The sequence below is a fragment of the Gobius niger genome (genome assembly GCF_951799975.1).
Source record: "Gobius niger genome assembly, chromosome: 1".
Taxonomy (NCBI): domain Eukaryota; kingdom Metazoa; phylum Chordata; class Actinopteri; order Gobiiformes; family Gobiidae; genus Gobius; species Gobius niger.
In genome coordinates this window covers 39,542,548-39,564,018 of record NC_136852.1, presented here as the reverse complement: position 1 = coordinate 39,564,018, position 21,471 = coordinate 39,542,548, and the positions used below count along the sequence as shown (strand labels likewise).

At 43.8% G+C, this 21,471-nt stretch overlaps 2 protein-coding genes across 2 annotated transcripts; both read left to right on the top strand.

Annotated features, from left to right (window-relative positions):
• Nucleotides 1-4,064: 4,064 nt before the first annotated feature.
• LOC306973857 (UDP-glucuronosyltransferase 2A3-like) lies at nt 4,065-5,630 on the top strand (the record flags this gene model as incomplete). The annotated part of the gene is made up of 1 exon (XM_079570919.1): nt 4,065-5,630. One exon carries the CDS (start codon nt 4,065-4,067, stop codon nt 5,628-5,630), a length of 1,566 nt encoding a protein of 521 aa, XP_079427045.1.
• Nucleotides 5,631-19,339: 13,709 nt separating this feature from the next.
• Nucleotides 19,340-20,905, top strand: LOC306973842 (UDP-glucuronosyltransferase 2A3-like; the record flags this gene model as incomplete). The annotated part of the gene is made up of 1 exon (XM_079570896.1): nt 19,340-20,905. The coding sequence occupies one exon, from the start codon at nt 19,340-19,342 to the stop codon at nt 20,903-20,905; it is 1,566 nt and encodes a 521-aa protein (XP_079427022.1).
• Between the last annotated feature and the right edge of the window lie 566 nt (nt 20,906-21,471).

Genomic DNA, 21,471 nt, shown 5'->3' with positions numbered 1-21,471 from the left:
TCTACACACCGTTTTAGTGAACAAAACATACCGCCTTAAATGACGCAGCCGTGTGCCATCAGCGACTTCATTACAGCCCGGGTGGCAATGACGCCCTCAACACCGGCCACCACACCACTGAGACGGACGCACGCCATGGCCCACAGTAGAGCGCCATACGCTGCTCGGCGGGAGCTCACAACAGTACAGGATCTTTCTGACAATAAGTTTAGGACAGAAATAATCTTGCATCTACTACCCGGCATCGCAGAGGATTGGGCACCATGGCACAAACGCCACAACACGCTAGGCGGAAGTCAGAGAGCGCGCAAGAGGAAGTTGCAGAGATTTTATGTGACGCTGGTCGCCGTGTGGTGCAAAGTGCACCCTGTGACACACAGATTTATTTACCTACGAAATGGGAGCATGAATGAGCCTTTACACGTGACATTTCAAAACACTTTATTGTTATTTTTTGCCTGTCGCCAGTGTCGTTTTTGACAGCCCTTTTAGTTTAGTTTTAGTCTTTTGGACGAACATGCTTTTACTTTCTTTTTTTTAATATATATACTTTATTGTGTCATGAGTTTCATGTTGCCATTACATTACATTATTAGCAGTTTTTTTTCACACCCAGTGAATTAAATACTAAATAAAAATATAATAATAATAATAATAATAAAATACAAATACTGTTTATGATAAATTAAGAGGTAAAAAAAAAACATTAAATCAAATTCAATCAATAAAATTAACCTCTTAACTCCCGCCTGAACCGAGAGGATCTTTTTCCTCACGCCATCAGATTTTTTTCCATCATTTTTTTGTTGGGTATTCAACTCATTTTTGTAACTTTTTTGGTCATTTTTTGTCACATTTTTGTCAAATTTGTGTTATTTCTTTGTCAATTTTTAGCACATTTTTGTCATTTTTTTGTAGCATTTTGTCATTTTTTGGTCAAATTTTTAGCACATTTTTGCCACTTTTTCATCAATTTTTCGTCACTTTTTTGCCAATGTTTTCTCACTTTTTTGTCACGTTTCCATCATTGTTTTCGTCTCAGTTTTTTTGCTTTTTTCCAGAAGCTTTTGGACTGGGGTAAAGCCAAACTGGAGAAAATGTGCTCGGTTCAGGTGGGAGTTAAGGGGTCAAATAAATTAATTTGAAAATGCTTTTACTTTCAGTCACATTTAGACGAAAACTCAAAAGGGTTTAGTCTAGTTCTAGTCAATAATAGTAAATAATAATCTCTTGGCTTTATGTAACTTTTGACAAACAGATTACACCACAATAGGCACTGGCAGAAGTGTCTTTGTGGACATGACTTTCCCAAAAGCGCCCGCTCTCTGATCATCACTTCCAGAATCTGTACCAAGTGCACAGTCTGCCCGTTTGTTCATCAACAGCTTTCTGCATTCACACCATAGACATAGTGTTCATAGACTCCTCCCCGTTTTACACAATGACCACATTCGAGGGGGAAATCATGGCGGATTTACAGACTCCTCCTCCCCAGCTCTGACAAAGCATGTTCTTAAAAAGGGCATAAGGGCGGGATCTTCACATTAGACTCGGCCCTTGCGTGACGTGTAGTTTGGTCATAGCCGCGCAGCTCCAAAGCTAACAGTCCGACCCCATTAAGTACGAGATTTCTACAATTTTTCTTTTGAACCCAGTCTGGTCCCTTTAATTGTAACTAACCCAGCGTAATCATATGTTCTTACCTGGGCTCAGACGAGTTGATGTGTACCTATCTGATTTTTGCGCGTGACCAAAGACGTTGTTAGCATTTGGCCTCTCCCTATGTATTCCTATAGCTCTAAACGGGGGTGAAGTTGGAAACTACCACGCTCTTCCACGGGCACACACAAAAACCAGACAGGTGCGCATCAACTCGTCTAAGCTGCACGTAAGAACATATCACGGTATGGAAAAAAAATGTTCCTTTAAAGTTGTTTTCAACGTGTCTGAAGTACAATGCATTCCAATGGGGGACTAGCGCCTATATGGTTATACTACAGCACTGGCGGCCCCTGGTGTCGGCACAAAGCAGAGCAGCCAGCGGCCATTGATTCATACGCTACGGCTTTTCAATCTGTCCTGAGCAAAGATGAAGTCCCTGTGACATCGCTGTGAGACGCTCCATGGAGGACGTACGCCGGGGAGAGAGGGGGCGGAGCCAGCAGCATGTGAATCCATGTGATCAACTTCCTCCCATCTTCGTCTCATCTCACTGACGTAAATTCATAAAGTCATTGAAAAAAGACGCGTCAAGGGAATTATATTGTTATCGTCTGAAAACAACGCACCTTTCACACAACGTTGGAGATTTAAATGAACACAATTTTTGAAAAGAATATCTTTAAAATGTCTCCATTGTGGCCTCCATTGTCAATGCACTGATTCAGTCGATTTTGAAATTTTTGGCCCATCCTTTCAAGCGCGTTGACCTGTTCGTTCGTTGATGTTATTCTATAGAGTTCAGCCCCATCTTTTAAAAAGCCTTATAGCCTGCACTTTTCATTCTCTTTCAATATTTGTATCTGTTCTAATCTTCTATATTATATCTTTCTGTAAAAAATGTTTGGAACTTTCAGTTGTCTCAAGGTCAGCACACACTACACGACTTTTATGCCCGATTTTGCTCCAATTCGAGTCGCGTCCAGTCGAAGGCAGTCACACAGAGTCGGGTCGTGTAGTGTGGGGGGGTCACGACTGGACTGACGTTGGAATCGTGTAATGTGGGCGTTAGAAAGACGCGACTAGACTCCAGTCGTAGGAAATCAAACATGTTTGATTTTTAAGCCCGATTTTGGACGCACGGGAGAAACGCGGGTGATTTTACCGACACAAATGTGAATGACAGAGTGATATAAAGACAGAAAAACACCACCGCGCCTCCTTCTTTCACTTCTTTGTCAAACCAGCGGCACAAACGACTCATTTCATGGCCACAGCCCCACACACGAAACAGCACAACCTTATATCACCAAAGGTTCACGACAACCACCTTTTCCAGCTACATTTCAACCACGAACAGAGTTTAGCGGCTGTTACTGAGTTTGGAGACGAACTGTTTAGCTTCGGCTCGTCGCTAACGGTGGTTAGCCTCTCCGCTTTCTCCTGCGTCTCCTCCATCCTGAGGTTGACGCCCGTCTCCTTTTCTTATTAAATCCACTGAAATACGTCCCGCTTCTTCCTGTCGCCAACTTTTATCTCCATTTGACAGAACTATAGCCAAGTTGTAGGCTTCGTAGTAGCATTAGCCTAGCGCTGCGGTGTTGTGACATTGTTGACACCGTTGACCAATCGGGACACGCACATGTTTCCTCACGCTCACAAACACAGACCTGTCTTTGCAGATTTGGGGTCAGTTTTGGAAGCCGTAGAGAGGACAGACGCGCTGTGTTATAAAACATCAGCTGTTTGTCAGAATCGTGTAGTGTGTCGCTCTTACGATTCTCAGTCGTTATGTGTGAACCCCCAGACGTTCGAAAATCACACTGAATCCAATCGTGTAGTGTGGACGCCCCTTTCTGTATAAAATCGTTTACGACTAGAAAAGTCGTGTAGTGTGTGCTGACCTTTAGTCCTCCTTTTGGCCGCCGTTTTCAGTCCTGCCCTAGGTTACACATGCACCCACAATAAAATCAATTTGCGATCAGGAACATGGCCGTGAGAAAAAAAAACGCCTCCACGGGTGTGGACACAAACCTCCCATCAGCCCCTTCCACCGTGACCCTCCATTACATCACCGTCCCCTTTTCAAAAAAGGAAGTACCCCTGCCTCACTTTGTACTTGTGTTGTATACTAAAATTGCAAACTCGATTTTGATGGTTAAACTAAAACTCAATTCTCAACACGATTGCTATACCATGGGGGTATAGTATAGTATAGTATAGTTTGTGAACAGTATTCTTTACTTCTCGGTGCTTTCCTATGGGGTTTATGACTGAAGCGATGTGATGAAGTGGAGTTATGAAGCTCATGGAGGGAGACACTGTCCTGGGGCGGGTGTAGGTGTGTGGGGGAATGTACTGGCCTCTCTGCTGTTTCTGACCAGTTTCTCTCTCTCAGGTTCAGGATGCATCTGCTGCTGGTGGCTCTGCTCTGCTGCGCCCCTGTGTTCGGGGGGAAGGTGCTGGTGTTTCCTCTGGACGGGTCCCACTGGGTGAACATGCAGGTTCTGGTCGAGGAGCTGCACTCTCGGGGTCATGAGGTCACTGTGCTGCGGCCCAAAGACACCTGGTACATCAAGGCCCAGTCTCCCTTCTACAAATCCATCACACTCAACTCTACAGCAGGATTCAGCGAGAAACAGTTTGGATCGTTTGCGATGAAGATGCTTCGACTGCGGCGCGAAGGGGCCTCGGTTTGGAGACGGATTTCTCTGGAATACGAAATTGTTGCAGCGTTTTATGAGTTGAATAAAAAAGTTGTTGAAATGACTGGACAAATGTTTGAGAATGAAAAGGTAATGCAGGATTTGAGGGACGCAAAATATGACCTGGTTTTGACAGATCCTGGGATGGGCACTGGCGTTCTTCTTGCTCACAGGTTAAAGCTCCCTCTGGTGTTGAACGTCAGATGGACAATTCAGGGAGAGGGACATTTTGCGATTGCTCCAACTCCTTTATCGTACGTCCCAGTCCCCATGACTGAACTCACAGATAAAATGAGCTTCATGCAGCGAGTCAAGAACATGTTGATTTTCTTCTTTACGCGTATTCAGATCTGGTATGTGAGCGACCCAGTTTACAAACCGTTGGTTCACAAATACTTTGGTCCTGACGTGCACTACATGGAGCTGTTCCAGGCGGCCGACATTTGGCTGATGAGAAACGACTTCACGTTTGAATTCCCGCGGCCTACGATGCCAAACGTGGTTTACATGTCAGGCTTCCAGTGCAAACCCTCCAGACCTCTGTCCAAAGAGCTGGAGCAGTTTGTGCAGAGTTCAGGGGAGCATGGGGTTATCGTCATGACTTTAGGGACACTGGTGGCCCAACTGCCTGAAGACATCACTGAGGAGATCGCTGCTGCTTTTGCACAAGTCCCTCAGAAAGTCATCTGGAGACACTCGGGCAAACAGCCCTCCACTTTAGGCAACAACACTCTGCTGGTGGACTGGCTCCCTCAGAACGACCTTCTGGGACATCCACAAACCAAGCTTTTTGTAGCTCACGGAGGAACCAACGGGCTTCAGGAAGCCATTTACCACGGCGTTCCTCTGTTGGGTTTGCCGCTGATGTTTGACCAACAGGATAACTTCTTTCGGATGGAGGTGCGTGGAGTGGCCAAAGTGCTGGACATCTCCACAGTGAACAGAGAGGTGTTTCTCCAGGCGCTGCAGGAGCTGCTGCACCAGCCCAAACATAGAGAGAATATGAAGCGTCTGTCAGAGCTGCACAGAGACCAGCCCATGAAGCCCATGGACAAAGCCATGTTCTGGATAGAGTTCGTCATGAGACACAGAGGAGCCAAACATCTGATAACAGAGTCCTACAAACTGTCCAAGATTCAGTATTACTGCATTGACGTGGTGGTGTTTCTGCTCACGTTAGCTGCACTGAGTCTGTTCATGTTCATGAAGACACTCACAGTCCTGTGGACAGCCCTGTCCTCACGCCTCAAAACCAAACAGGAATAAACTCTATGGCCCTAATGCTGCTCCAGTCTTAGTTCGTCAGAAGGGTGTGATATTATGGAAACAGTCATGAAGTCAATAATATTTACTGTACAACACTGTGAAAACTCACTGTAAAAACAGATAAATGTAGTTTTTCCCGACTGAAGAAGAATATAAAACCTTTAATAAATAGTTTTGTTCAGTCCTTACTTTGACCATGGTTCAAAGGCAGGTTCACCTTTAGAGTCTGATGTTTTTTCATCAGAGCGTTGTGTGATTTTCGGCTCTTTTTGGTGAACCGGATCATTTGGATCGGCTCACCAAAAAGAGCCGGCTCTTTTTTGGCTCCCAAATGGCTCTTCATGTTTTTACATATACAGTTTAAATTAAGGAGAGATTTGGATTCATGGCATGTTAAATGAGCTTTTCAACGACTCCCAGCACAAAACAACTATAATCAAGAAATAAATAAAAAATAATGTCTTTTTTTTCATTGCTATAATGAACTGATTTGGGCTTATAGTGGTGTTGTTTTGTCTTCAATAATCCACGTAGATTTTTCGAGATGGTAGAGCCATTGTTTATTATAGCAACACATGAACTTTTAAAGCTGGTAGTAGTTACATAATGTACTCTTTTATTTACAGTCAAAATCCTTAGTGCTCCTCCCCAGTCCCTCAGCTGCCTGTAGCTCCGCCCTGGTCCCTCTGATGCCTGTAGCTCCGCCCCTGGTCCTGCTGCTGCCTGTAGCTCCGCCCCTGGTCCTGCTGCTGCCTGTAGCTCCGCCCCTGGTCCTGCTGCTGCCTGTAGCTCCGCCCTGGTCCCTCTGATGCCTGTAGCTCCGCCCCTGGTCCTGCTGCTGCCTGTAGCTCCGCCCTGGTCCCTCTGATGCCTGTAGCTCCGCCCTGGTCCCTCTGATGCCTGTAGCTCCGCCCCTGGTCCTGCTGCAGCCTGAGAGAGGGACACAGACTCCAGATATCACTGAAGTCCACACTTTAGCCAGGACTTCTGTTGTATTTCTGCTTTAGTTGCTTTTGCAATGGGCTCAAACACATGAGCGGTAAAGGCCTTTTCACTCCACAAACCCAGCGTAACTTTATCTAACCATAAAACCCAAAATATGTGGCGGATCTTTCTCATTTAAGAAGTGGCTAAAAGCTAGAGATGTACTGACTACATTTATGGATGAGTTTAAGTTTGTAGCGATCTTGTGTAAACAGCAGGTTCATTCCTGGCGGACGGGGCTGCAGCTGCAGATGTTTTACCTCCTTTCTCCCTCTCTCCCCGATCCCATTCTCTTACTCTTTTTTAGCATTTGCCTTTTTCTATCTATTTTTCTCTAATGTAGCAGGAGCAGTGCACGTAGAGCTTCATAAACATGCAACCTTAAAAAAAAATAAAAAACGTCTCACAGGTGAGACTCGCTCTCATCGTTCACTTAAAAGAGCCGGCTCTTTGTACCGGCTCTTCGCGACCGGCCCATTACTAGCTGTCATTAAGCGTGTCTTCCACCTCCCTCTCCACTCTCACTCTCATGTGTTCAGTTCTGTCCTCGCAGCGCTGAGTCGAGCAGCTGTCAGACATCAGACCCAACAGCACACACCGTAAGTTCAGCTCCGCTACATTTCAAACTTCAGGACACTTTTCAGAGAACAGGGTTTTCTGTGTAAACTTTAGCCGCTCAAGTCCCGGTTTAGTCCTTGTTTAGTGCTGGGGAAGTGGGAGACTCTTTCTCTCAGCCCGGTGTTTTGTAACACGCATGGCATAGTGATTCCAGATGTGGTGGGGGCTTTCTTTTCAAGAAAACAAATGGAACTTCCCTGAAAATCTGTGGCTTTTCTGCTACTAGTCCTGAGATTGCTCTCGCTTTGAAACATTCCCTCCTGAATCTTGAATACAGACAGTACAATTCTCTCAGCTTAAGCCATAACAGTGATAGCAGGAATAGTAAAGTTCTCTCTGCACAGCCTCAGTACTGAAACGTACAGCATTGAAATCTTATTTCAAGTAAATTAAGAGAAGATTTATTTATATTATATTTATATTTGCATTAACATTGGGACATTTAATGCACTTCTGCCTGGTCAATGCCGTACAGTGACTGTCTGCAAGTGTTCAGTTATAAAAATGTGAACTATAGAAATTATCATACTAGAATAGAATAGAAACCTTTCTCATTAAAACAGAAGCTATTATTAATCAAATGAATGTGGTATGGTTGCCGTACCTCAGTGAACAGGTCAAAGGTCAAAGTTCCCCATGTGGACCACACATAACCATACACTGACACACGTGACCAGGCCCATGAGTTCATCAGAGTCCAGTGCTCTGGGTTCAGCTCCGATGGCCTTTAAACAGTTCGATTTACTCTCATGCATGAGCAGTGCACACATGCACACACACATTATATCCCCATACAAATGAATATGGAAGCCAAGCACAATACTAAACTATAGCAAGGTACGGCATGTCCGTTTCATGGCATTTATATCATGTCAGTGGATTCTTTATCATTAGCATCTAAGTAAAAGGTGAACCTCTTAACCCCCAGCTTAACCAAGCACATTTTTACCAGTTCGGCATTACCCAAATCTGAAAGCTTCTTTAAAAAAGAGTCAAAACTGTGGATGTTGTGGCTAACAAAAATGCTAAGAAAAATGTAAAGCAAAGTAGTTCTTAGAGCGTTTATCAGCACAAGAGGACAGCGTGACGACAGTGGCAGGAGAGTCTGCAGGTTTAACAAAGCAGCTTTTACACCACAGAGAGTGGTTTACAACAAAGCATTCTTCACCAGGACACACAAATAGATGTCTTCAAACAGATGCCGTAAATACAACTGTAACAACAAGTGGACAACTGTAATGTAACTTTATTTCACTCAGGCCAAAAGGACAAGGCCAACTTAGGTCAACAGGAGGTCACAGGAGATAGCAAAGAAACAACTGTTGTTTCACTTTGAGCTAAGAACATGTTATATTTAGAAAACCGCAAACAAGGAGACACATATTTCCAGCAAACCCAACAAAACGTGATGACAAAGCAACAAAAAAAATTACAAAAAACAATAACAAAGGCAACAAAACGTGATGACAAAGCAACAAAAAAAATTACAAAAAACAATAACAAAGGCAATAAAAAGTGATGAAAAAAGCAACAAAAAAGTTACAAAAATGTGACAAAAACAGTGGCAACAGCGCGAGGAAAAATCTTCTCTCAGTTGTGTAGGTCTTAGCTTTCAAATGAGGCGTCACGCCGGTCTGGCGGCTGTGAGCTCTCCAGTCAAGAAACTTTTAGATTCTTGTAAAGCTGAAGAAAATATGCTTGATTAAAGTGGAGGTTATGAGGTTAGCTGAATCTGAGTTACACTTTTAGAGGCTAATTTGTATCTAAAGCTGGGGTGTCCAAAATGCAGCCCAGGGGCCAAATGCGGCCCTCAGACCTATTTTTGGTGGCCCTCGACCTTTGGCTTTCTTGCTGAATCGGTACACCGTCAGAGATGGTGTGGCCTTTTAATTTGAAATGTAACAATTCTACACAATTCTAACCGAACAGCTAACATTGTATTATGAGATCGAGCTGGCATGAAGGTTTTAAGCATAAATAAAGTTATGGGGCATAATTTAAACCTCCGCTAGTCAAAGGTTTTGCAGCACTGACCACCCATCTATGGCCCTTCGCCCCATGTAAGTAAAATCTCAAATGTTCTATCCAGGCTTTAAAGCTACACCGCGTAGAATTTTACCCCAAAAATAAAATTGAAATGCAAGCTTTTATTTTATGACAGATATTTTCAGCATTGAAAAATACCTCAAACAAACATGTGATTTTGCTGTGAGCGGCTCAGCTCTCCTAAGACATGACATAACTTTACCGGGAGTGGGTGCGTCTCCAGCTCGTTTCCATGGAGATGTCGACTAAAGGCAGCAGAATTATAGATTTTAACAGGTTCGGTTCCCATCCAAATCCATTCTTTGATTTCTCACTGCAGAAATAGCATTTTCTGTCAAGCTGGTCATTAGGAGCACGTTTTGTACTGATGGCAACAGTATAGTCCAAAATGTTACGCAGTGTCCCTTTAACCTAAATGTGGTTGATGGTTGTCCATGATTTGTGATTATTGGCGGCTAATGCTAATGTCTAAATTTATGGGAAAATTGTGACGTCGCTCAACAGTCTTTACTGAATAAAGTTCGTGGAAAATGTCAGTTACAGTTTTGCCTTAAATTGACCACTTTTCTTTTTGCTTAAAAGTTTCTCGTTTTGTCCAATTCTCTGCCCTCTTTTGGATGAAATGTTTGCAAATCCAACCTAAGAAATTCATTTATTAATTTTTTTTCATTTTGTTTTCCCCCTGTGTTTGTGGCATTAAAATAAAGTATTTGGGCTTTACAATTAGACGTTGACCAATACGTTTTTGCTAAGGCTGATGCTGACTTTTTTTTTAATCGATATGCTCGGACGATATTTTTGACCAATATTTTTGTCTGATCTTCCCAAATGTCTGCTCTATTCACCTTATTCCGCCACGCCCACTTTTGCACATCTGTGGTCACGAAGACACTTTTGAGCGCTCGGTCCTGCCACACCTTAAGGACAGCAGCGCCCCCCTCCTGGATCCGATGCAGTTCACCTACAGAGCCAACAGGTCTGTGGACGACGCAGTCAATCTGGCCCTCAACTTCATCCTGGAGGATCTTCTCAGGAACCTACGCCAGGATCCTGCAGGTTGATCCCTGACTTCCTGACGGACCGGAGACAGCACGTGCGGCTGGGGAAGATCGTCTCGGACACTCGGACTACAAACACCGGAACTCCTCAGGGCTGTGTACTTTCCCCCTGGCTCTTCTCCCTGCACACAAACTGCTACACCTCCAGTCACCAGTCCGTTAAACTCATCAAGTTTGCGGACGACACCACCCTCATCGGGCTCATCTCGGACGGTGATGAGTCCCCCTACAGGACAGAGGTAGACCGGCTGGCGTCCTGGTGCAGCCACAACAACCTGGAGCGGAACACCCAGAAGACGGTGGAGATGATCGTGGACTTCACGAAAGACACAGTCCCACAGACAGACTCTCCCACCCCCATCGCCATCGTGGACTCCTTCCGTTTCCTGGACACCACCATCAGCCAAGACCTCAAATGGGAACTAACCATCTGATCTCATCCATCACCGTGTGGTTCCCCGGCGCTACAGACCGGGACAAGCATCGACTGCAGCGCATTGTGCCGCTGCTGAGAGGGTGATTGGCTGCGAGCTCCCATCTCTCCAGGACCTGCTCACCTCCAGGACCAGGAGGCGTGTGGGTCGTATCACAGCTGACCCTTCTCACCCTGGACACGGACTGTTCACCCCTCTCAGGCAGGAGGCTACGGTCCAAATAGACCCATAGATCCCGCCACATGAACAGTTTTTTCCCCTCCACCATCAGACTCATGAACAAAGAACAAGACCTAGACTCATGGATGTGTCCACACTGAGATCAGCTGCTGTCACTTATCACTTTATACACCTACACATCTGTACAATACATCATAACATATTGTACCTTTTATTTTTGATCTTATTTATTTTAATATTCTTTATGCATGCCCCCTAAAGCCTTATCTAAATTCTGTGTTATATGTTTTATGTTGCACGTCTGCACCAAGCTGCTCTCAAACAATGGCAATCAAAGCTATTCTGATTCTGATTCATTAGCATCCTGCCGTTAGCATTGGCACACTGTTGCTAGCCACGACGTTTTGGCCGGCGATCAAAAATACAATTGTGGAGGTTAAAACGAACTCAACGATTTAGTTCTCCAGGTTCATGCAGCATGTCCATATTCACTGAGGTTTAGTGAAACTCGGGTTTAAACAAACTTGTAGCTCCACAATTTTCATTGCGTTGTTTCTCCGTTCACCCGAGGCCTAGAAGTTGTGGGAATCTTCGCTCTTTCCAATGCAACAAACAGAAATCTCTATCACTTGTGCAATGCAATGATTCATCGAAAATTAGCAGACGCGGCTAAAGTTAGCGGCTACACAGTCAGAGATTAGCGTTACCGGCTAACGCAGAGTTTAGCATTATAACAGAAGGTTAATCCAATATCTACAGAGAGCTGCCATGCTTTTTCCCCCTTATGATTACAAAGGCTGCACTGGGAGGTAGGGCTGGGCGATATATCGATGTTTAAGATACATCGATATATTTTTCAATGAGATATGGAATTAGACCATATCGCATATCGTTAGCCACATAGCATAACTGCCCAAGTCATTTTGTATTGTTAAAATGGCAAGAGTGTGTTTCCTATAAAACGTCTTTTTACATGTTTTCCAAAATCAAAACAAAAATGAGTTAGGCAGTTATGCTATGTGGCTAACGATATATCGATATAGTTCACATTTGCGCTGTAATACTTATTTTATAGACTCTTTTTATTTAAGATGTTTTCTTTTATTTAAATGTCTACCTTATGGAGCTTTGTTATACAGTGTTTATGTTTATTTTATAATGAGTTTTCAATAAAATTACTCGTTTTGACTTTGACATCGGGATATATATCGTATATGGATATTCAACCTAAATATATCGGGGGGTCGAGGGTCACGAAGAAAAAAACTGCACCGTAAACATTTGTTCTAAATGGTAGTATTATGTTCAAACAGCAAAAAAAATCTGGTAAAATAAATCTAAATCTAAAGAAAGTTTCAAAATGTTTGCTTTGCTACGTGTCTTATTTATGCTGAAAACATGTACATTTACAAGCACACATGTCATGATTTTAGTTCATTTTCATGTTTAGTCATTTGAATCACTGCTGTGCTCCACCTCCTCATGCTACTTATCAGAATCACAGTCTACACAGGGGTCAGAGGCCTGGACCATAAACGCACTTTCCCCTTCTCCACGTGTTTTCAGTACGGACTAGTCCTGCTGCAGACCTGCCTCAGTCCTGCTCCGCTCCCTGACTCCACAGAGACGCCGCACAGTGAGTATGAGCCGCTTGAACCCGGGTTTCTAAAGGGTTGTTCATGCTCCCATTTCATACGTTAACAGATCTGTTCGTTCCAAGCGTAGTTATTGTCTCTGTGGAAACTTCTGATAAGACATGCTGGCCTTTAGGAACATGTTAAAATGGAGCAATAACTACGCACATGTATGTAGCAGAGTGGGAAATTGAGGATCTGATAAATTATATCAAATTAAAATGAAAGCCAGACAACGCCACCTAAGTTTAACTTAGGACCAAAAGCACACAGGTTTGTTGATTGAGGCAGAAGCAGAAATTATATTTAAGTTAACAGTTATTATACCATGGTCTGGGTGAATACTGGATTCTGATTGGCTGGTGCATTATTTTGGTATAACCGCACACGTAGCCCGGTAGTTAAATCACTGGGATATCACTCCGCTGTGACGTCGCCATAGCAATGCATGACACAGCTGAATCAGATAAAGGCGTAATTAGTGACTGACAGGAACGTATGAGATGGATTTTGTGTTAATTTCAACGTTTTTGGCCAAAACAAAACGTTTGATAAATGTTTGTAGAGGAGAGTGAGCAGCTAGGTTAGCTACTGTTAATAACATATGAGCTTTACATTTCTATTGAAAACGGTTAAGGCTATTCATCATTTTCAGGCGTTTTTTAGTAAAGTCAAACATAAAAGTTTCAGTTGGTGAGGCCCAGGTGTGAGCGACTCCACCACAGCTGTTTCCATAAACAGTTGAGCTCGTCAGGGTTGCCAGGTCCGCGGAATTGGGCGGTTTTTGGGCCATTCCGCGGGTGAAAAAAACTGTCCGGGGTTTTTTGCCTTGCTGTAATCAATGTTGAATTGATCAAAATCACTAACCTGGCTAACGCCAGGCTGCTGTGTGCGCTCGAATTATTTCGAACTGCACAACAGCCTGGGGACCATGGCCCAAATTTTCCGGTGGATTTGGGAACCAATCACAGAGCGAGGAGGGACGGCAAGACGATGACGCACTATTCATGTACGGAAGCTTGTTTATTTACGGATAAAAATAAAAATAAAAGTTTATTTACGGATCCAACATGACAGCAGCAGACACAATGGTATTTTTCGATCAAGCTTTAGACTTTGTTCTAAATAATTTAGCTCAAACGTTTACAGCGGGTACGCCATACGTCATCTCATACGATGATACGATTGGCTGTGGCTACGTGCAGACGCATGACAGACTTTTTTTTTTTTTCGTATCGCCCAATAAACGACTATGGACGATCGTAAACCACACCTCTCCTACGAGAAAATGAATTGGTGGTCCCCAGACTAAATATCACTTGTGATTTTAGTCTGGTGTTAGCCAGGCTACAAAATCACTATTTCGAAGGCAAATCCAAGGCTCTGTGAGCTGCTTTTTCAATAAGGGAGGGGAGTAGGGGCGGTTTCTCATCATCGTAGGAGCACATGGGCTCTGTTAACTAGTAAACAATATTGAAAATTCTAGCCGCGCCGTATGTCCGCGGGTTTTCCGCGGTTTTCAGATATTTTTGGGCGGGTTTGGCTGCCCATACCTGGCAACCCTGGAGCTGGTTGAGCTAGCTAGCTTCAGGTTAAACAGCGTAAAAGTGAAATAACTCCTGCCCACGAGTGCCGCATGTCGGTGTTTACTTCCAGGGAAAAGTGCCGGGTTAGTCCTGTTGTGTTGTGATTCTGTGCTGATGTTGTGTCGTTGAGCCTGACTGAGATCCTCGTAATAGCTGCGGAGAATGACTCGCTCTGAGACGAGCCTTCAGTGACCGGCTAATAATCCACACAAAATAGTCCCGTAGTCTGGCATATTTAGTGAGTTTAGTCAATGAAAAAACATTTATTATAAATGTTACGTTTGTGGAGGAGCCGCATTAGACGTTATAATGCAGGAGTAACACCACTCCACTGCGCGTCGTGGTGTTCTTGACTCCGCGTCGTGCATTATAACCATCTAATGCAGTGGTTCTCAACCTTTTGGAGCCGTGACCCCCAATATAACAGTTAAAGGGGTTCGTGACCCCCCGCCCGGGTCACACTGTGAGAAATCGAAACATTAATCTACATAATTCTTAAAAAACAAAGAAAAAAAACAAATGGCTAAAATAAAATTCATTAAATTATGAACATATAATGGCACTCTTGTAAAATAGCACACACATGCCACAATAATATATTATAATATATGCTAAAAAAGTATGTATATTTTATCTACATGATCTGGCGACCCCCCAAATTTGTCTCGAGACCCCCTTGGGGGTCCCGACCCCCAGGTTGAGAACCACTGGTCTAATGCACGGCTCCGAGTTGTTTAATCCTTACTTATTTTGTTGTTCATGAGATAGCTTAGTTTCTGTTTGTTTCATCATTGTTTCATGATTTTCACAATTATAAGCAAAACCATATATCCATACTCCATGGTTACATCTTGTTCTTGAAAAAATAATAAACAGGAGCAGAGCAGCAAGACGGGCAAGACAGCAGGATGCAGACTGAAGAGATCCATTTTCTGTAGATTGAATATTTTAAATTAGCTTAAATTAAAGTAAGTTTATCTACACACCGTTTTAGTGAACAAAACATACCGCCTTAAATGACGCAGCCGTGTGCCATCAGCGACTTCATTACAGCCCGGGTGGCAATGACGCCCTCAACACCGGCCACCACACCACTGAGACGGACGCACGCCATGGCCCACAGTAGAGCGCCATACGCTGCTCGGCGGGAGCTCACAACAGTACAGGATCTTTCTGACAATAAGTTTAGGACAGAAATAATCTTGCATCTACTACCCGGCATCGCAGAGGATTGGGCACCATGGCACAAACGCCACAACACGCTAGGCGGAAGTCAGAGAGCGCGCAAGAGGAAGTTGCAGAGATTTTATGTGACGCTGGTCGCCGTGTGGTGCAAAGTGCACCCTGTGACACACAGATTTATTTACCTACGAAATGGGAGCATGAATGAGCCTTTACACGTGACATTTCAAAACACTTTATTGTTATTTTTTGCCTGTCGCCAGTGTCGTTTTTGACAGCCCTTTTAGTTTAGTTTTAGTCTTTTGGACGAACATGCTTTTACTTTCTTTTTTTTAATATATATACTTTATTGTGTCATGAGTTTCATGTTGCCATTACATTACATTATTAGAAGTTTTTTTTCACACCCAGTGAATTAAATACTAAATAAAAATAATAATAATAAAATACAAATACTGTTTATGATAAATTAAGAGGTAAAAAAAAAAACATTAAATCAAATTCAATCAATAAAATTAACCTCTTAACTCCCGCCTGAACCGAGAGGATCTTTTTCCTCACGTCATCAGATTTTTTTCCATCATTTTTTTGTTGGGTATTCAACTCATTTTTGTAACTTTTTTGGTCATTTTTTGTCACATTTTTGTCAAATTTGTGTTATTTTTTTGTCAATTTTTAGCACATTCTTGTCATTTTTTTGTAACATTTTGTCACATTTTGGTCATTTTTTTGGTCATTTTTTGTCACATTTTTGTCATTTTTTTCGTCATTTTTTAATCAAATTTTTGTCATTTTTTTGTCCATTTTTTTTTGTCATTTTTTGTTATATTTTTGTCATTATTTGGTCAAATTTTAATCACATTTTTGCCACTTTTTCATCAATTTTTCGTCACTTTTTTGCCAATGTTTTCTCACTTTTTTTCACATTTCCATCATTGTTTTCGCCTCAGTTTTGTTGCTTTTTTCCAGAAGCTTTTGGACTGGGGTAAAGCCAAACTGGAGAAAATGTGCTCTGTTCAGGTGGGAGTTAAGGGGTTAAATAAATTAATTTGAAAATACTTTTACTTTCAGTCACATTTAGACGAAAACTCAAAAGGGTTTAGTCTAGTTCGAGTCAATAATAATAAATAATCATCTCTTGGCTTTATATAACTTTTGACGAACAGATTACACCACAACTGGCACTGGCAGAAGTGTCTTTGTGGACATGACTTTCCCAAAAGCGCCCGCTCTCTGATCATCACTTCCAGAATCTGTACCAAGTGCACAGTCTGCCCGTTTGTTCATCAACAGCTTTCTGCATTCACACCATAGACATAGTGTTCATAGACTCCTCCCCGTTTTACACAATGACCACATTCGAGGGGGAAATCATGGCGGATTTACAGACTCCTCCTCCCCAGCTCTGACGAAGTATGTTCCTAAAAAGGGCGGGATCTTCACTGTGGACTCGGCCCTTGCGTGACGTGTAGCTCGGTCGTAGCTGCGCAGCTCCAAAGCTAACAGTCCGACCCCATTAAGTACGAGATTTCTACAATTTTTCTTTTGAACCCAGTCTGGTCCCTTTAATTGTAACTAACCCAGCGTAATCATATGTTCTTACCTGGGCTCAGACGAGTTGATGTGTACCTATCTGATTTTTGCGCGTGACCAAAGACGTTGTTAGCATTTGGCCTCTCCCTATGTATTCCTATAGCTCTAAACGGGGGTGAAGTTGGAAACTACCACGCTCTTCCACGGGCACACACAAAGACCAGACAGGTACACATCAACTCGTCTAAGCTGCACGTAAGAACATATCACGGTATGGAAAAAAACCGTTCCTTTAAAGTTGTTTTCAACGTGTCTGAAGTACAATGCATTCCAATGGGGGACTAGCGCCTATATGGTTATACTACAGCACTGGCGGCCCCTGGTGTCGGCACAAAGCAGAGCAGCCAGCGGCCATTGATTCATACACTACGGCTTTTCAATCTGTCCTGAGCAAAGATGAAGTCCCTGTGACATCGCTGTGAGACGCTCCATGGAGGACGTACGCCGGGGAGAGAGGGGGCGGAGCCAGCAGCATGTGAATCCATGTGATCCACTTTCTCCCATCTTCGTCTCATCTCACTGACGTAAATTCATAAAGTCATTGAAAAAAGACGCGTCAAGGGAATTATATTGTTATCGTCTGAAAACAACGCACCTTTCACACAACGTTGGAGATTTAAATGAACACAATTTTTGAAAAGAATATCTTTAAAATGTCTCCATTGTGGCCTCCATTGTCAATGCACTGATTCAGTCGATTTTGAAATTTTTGGCCCATCCTTTCAAGCGCGTTGACCTGTTCGTTCGTTGATGTTATTCTATAGAGTTCAGCCCCATCTTTTAAAAAGCCTTATAGCCTGCACTTTTCATTCTCTTTCAATATTTGTATCTGTTCTAATCTTCTATATTATATCTTTCTGTAAAAAATGTTTGGAACTTTCAGTTGTCTCAAGGTCAGCACACACTACACGACTTTTATGCCCGATTTTTCTCCAATTCGAGTCGCGTCCAGTCGAAGGCAGTCACACAGAGTCGGGTCGTGTAGTGTGGGGGGGTCGTGTAGTGTGGGGGGGTCACGACTGGATTGACGTTCGAATCGGCTAGTGTGGGCGGTAGAAAGACGCGACTAGACTTCAGTCGTAGGAAATCAAACATGTTTGATTTTTAAGCCCGATTTTGGACGCACGGGAGAAACGCGGGTGATTTTACCGTCCCAAATGTGAATGACAGAGTGATATAAAGACAGAAAAACACCGCCGCGCCTCCTCTTTTCACTTCTCTGTTAAACCAGCGGCACAAACGACTCATTTCATGGCCACAGCCCCACACACGAAACAGCACAACTTTATATCACCAAAGGTTCACGACAACCACCTTTTCCAGCTACATTTCAACCACGAACAGAGTTTAGCGGCACTTACTGAGTTTGGAGGCGAACTGTTTAGCTTCGCCTCGTCGCTAACAGCGGTTAGCCTCTCCCCGCTTTCTCCTGCGTCTCCTCCATCCTGAGGTTGACGCCCGTCTCCTTTTCATATTAAATCCACTGAAATACATCCCGCTTCTTCCTGTCGCCAACTTTTATCTCCATTTGACAGAACTGTAAGTTGAAGGCTTCGTAGTAGCATTAGCCTAGCGCTGCGGTGTTGTGACATTGTTGACACCGTTGACCAATCGGGACACGCACATGTTTCCTCACGCTCACAAACACAGGCCCATCTTTGCAGATTTGGGGTCAGTTTTGGAAGCCGTAGAGACGACAGACGCGCTGTGTTATAAAACATCAGCTGTTTGTCAGAATCGTGTCGTGTGTTCGCTCTTACGATTCTCAGTCGTTATGTGTGAACCCCCAGACGTTCGAAAATCGACCTGAATCCAATCGTGTAGTGTGGACGCCCCTTTCTATATAAAATCGTTTACGACTAGAAAAGTCGTGTAGTGTGTGCTGACCTTTAGTCCTCCTTGTGGCCGCCGTTTTCAGTCCTGCCCTAGGTTACACGTGCACCCACAATAAAATCAATTTGCGATCAGGAACATGGCCGTGAGAAAGAAAAACGCCTCCACGGGTGTGAACACAAACCTCCCATCAGCCCCTTCCACCGTGACCCTCCATTACATCACCGTCCCCTTTTCAAAAAAGGAAGTACCCCTGCCTCACTTTGTACTTGTGTTGTATACTAAAATTGCAAACTCGATTTTGATGGTGAAACTAAAACTCAATTCTCAACACGATTGCTATACCATGGGGGTATAGTATAGTATAGTATAGTTTGTGAACAGTATTCTTTACTTCCTGGTGCTTTCCTATGGGGTTTATGACTGAAGCGATGTGATGATGTTGCTGTGGAGTTATGAAGCTCATGGAGGGAGACACTGTCCTGGGGCGGGTGTAGGTGTGTGGGGGAATGTACTGGCCTCTCTGCTGTTTCTGACCAGTTTCTCTCTCTCAGGTTCAGGATGCATCTGCTGCTGGTGGCTCTGCTCTGCTGCGCCCCTGTGTTCGGGGGGAAGGTGCTGGTGTTTCCTCTGGACGGGTCCCACTGGGTGAACATGCAGGTTCTGGTCGAGGAGCTGCACTCTCGGGGTCATGAGGTCACTGTGCTGCGGCCCAAAGACACCTGGTACATCAAGGCCCAGTCTCCCTTCTACAAATCCATCACACTCAACTCCACAGCAGGATTCAGCAAGAAACAGTTTGGATCGTTCGCGATGAAGATGCTTCGACTGCGGCGCGAAGGGGCCTCGGTTTGGAGACGGATTTCTCTGGAATACGAAATTGTTGCAGCGTTTTATGAGTTGAATAAAAAAGTTGTTGAAATGACTGGACAAATGTTTGAAAATGAAAAGGTAATGCAGGATTTGAGGGACGCAAAATATGACCTGGTTTTGACGGATCCTGGGATGGGCGCTGGCGTTCTTCTTGCTCACAGGTTAAAGCTCCCTCTGGTGTTGAATGTCAGATGGACAATTCAGGGAGAGGGACATTTTGCGATTGCTCCAACTCCTTTATCGTACGTCCCAATCCCCATGACTGAACTCACAGATAAAATGAGCTTCATGCAGCGAGTCAAGAACATGTTGATTTTCTTCTTTACGCGTATTCAGATCTGGTATGTGAGCGACCCAGTTTACAAACCGTTGGTTCACAAATACTTTGGTCCTGACGTGCACTACATGGAGCTGTTCCAGGCGGCCGACATTTGGCTGATGAGAAACGACTTCACGTTTGAATTCCCGCGGCCCACGATGCCAAACGTGGTTTACATGTCAGGCTTCCAGTGCAAACCCTCCAGACCTCTGTCCAAAGAGCTGGAGCAGTTTGTGCAGAGTTCAGGGGAGCATGGGGTTATCGTCATGACTTTAGGGACACTGGTGGCCCAACTGCCTGAAGACATCACTGAGGAGATCGCTGCTGCTTTTGCACAAGTCCCTCAGAAAGTCATCTGGAGACACTCGGGCAAACAGCCCTCCACTTTAGGCAACAACACTCTGCTGGTGGACTGGCTCCCTCAGAACGACCTTCTGGGACATCCACAAACCAAGCTTTTTGTAGCTCACGGAGGAACCAACGGGCTTCAGGAAGCCATTTACCACGGCGTTCCTCTGCTGGGTTTGCCGCTGATGTTTGACCAACAGGATAACTTCTTTCGGATGGAGGTGCGTGGAGTGGCCAAAGTGCTGGACATCTCCACAGTGAACAGAGAGGTGTTTCTCCAGGCGCTGCAGGAGCTGCTGTACCAGCCCAAACATAGAGAGAATATGAAGCGTCTGTCAGAGCTGCACAGAGACCAGCCCATGAAGCCCATGGACAAAGCCATGTTCTGGATAGAGTTCGTCATGAGACACAGAGGAGCCAAACATCTGATAACAGAGTCCTACAAACTGTCCAAGATTCAGTATTACTGCATTGACGTGGTGGTGTTTCTGCTCACGTTAGCTGCACTGAGTCTGTTCATGTTCATGAAGACACTCACAGTCCTGTGGACAGCCCTGTCCTCACGGCTCAAAACCAAACAGGAATAAACTCTATGGCCCTAACACTGCTCCAGTCTTAGTTCGTCAGGAGGGTGTGATATTATGGAAACAGTCATGAAGTCAACAATATTTACTGTACAACACTGTGAAAACTCACTGTAAAAACAGATAAATGTAGTTTTTCCCGACTGAAGAAGAATATAAAACCTTTAATAAATAGTTTTTTTCAGTCCTTACTTTGACCATGGTTCAAAGGCAGGTTCACCTTTAGAGTCTGATGTTTTTTCATCAGAGCGTTGTGTGATTTTCGGCTCTTTTTGGTGAACCGGATCATTTGGATCGGCTCACCAAAAAGAGCCGTCTCTTTTTTGGCTCCCAAATGGCTCTTCATGTTTTTACATATACAGTTTAAATTAAGGAGAGATTTGGATTCATGGCATGTTAAATGAGCTTTTCGACGACTCCCAGCACAAAACAACTATAATCAAGAAATAAATAAAAAATAATGTCTTTTTTTTTCATTGCTATAATGAAGTGATTTGGGCTTATAGTGGTGTTGTTTTGTCTTCAATAATCCACATAGATTTTTCGAGATGGTAGAGCCATTGTTTATT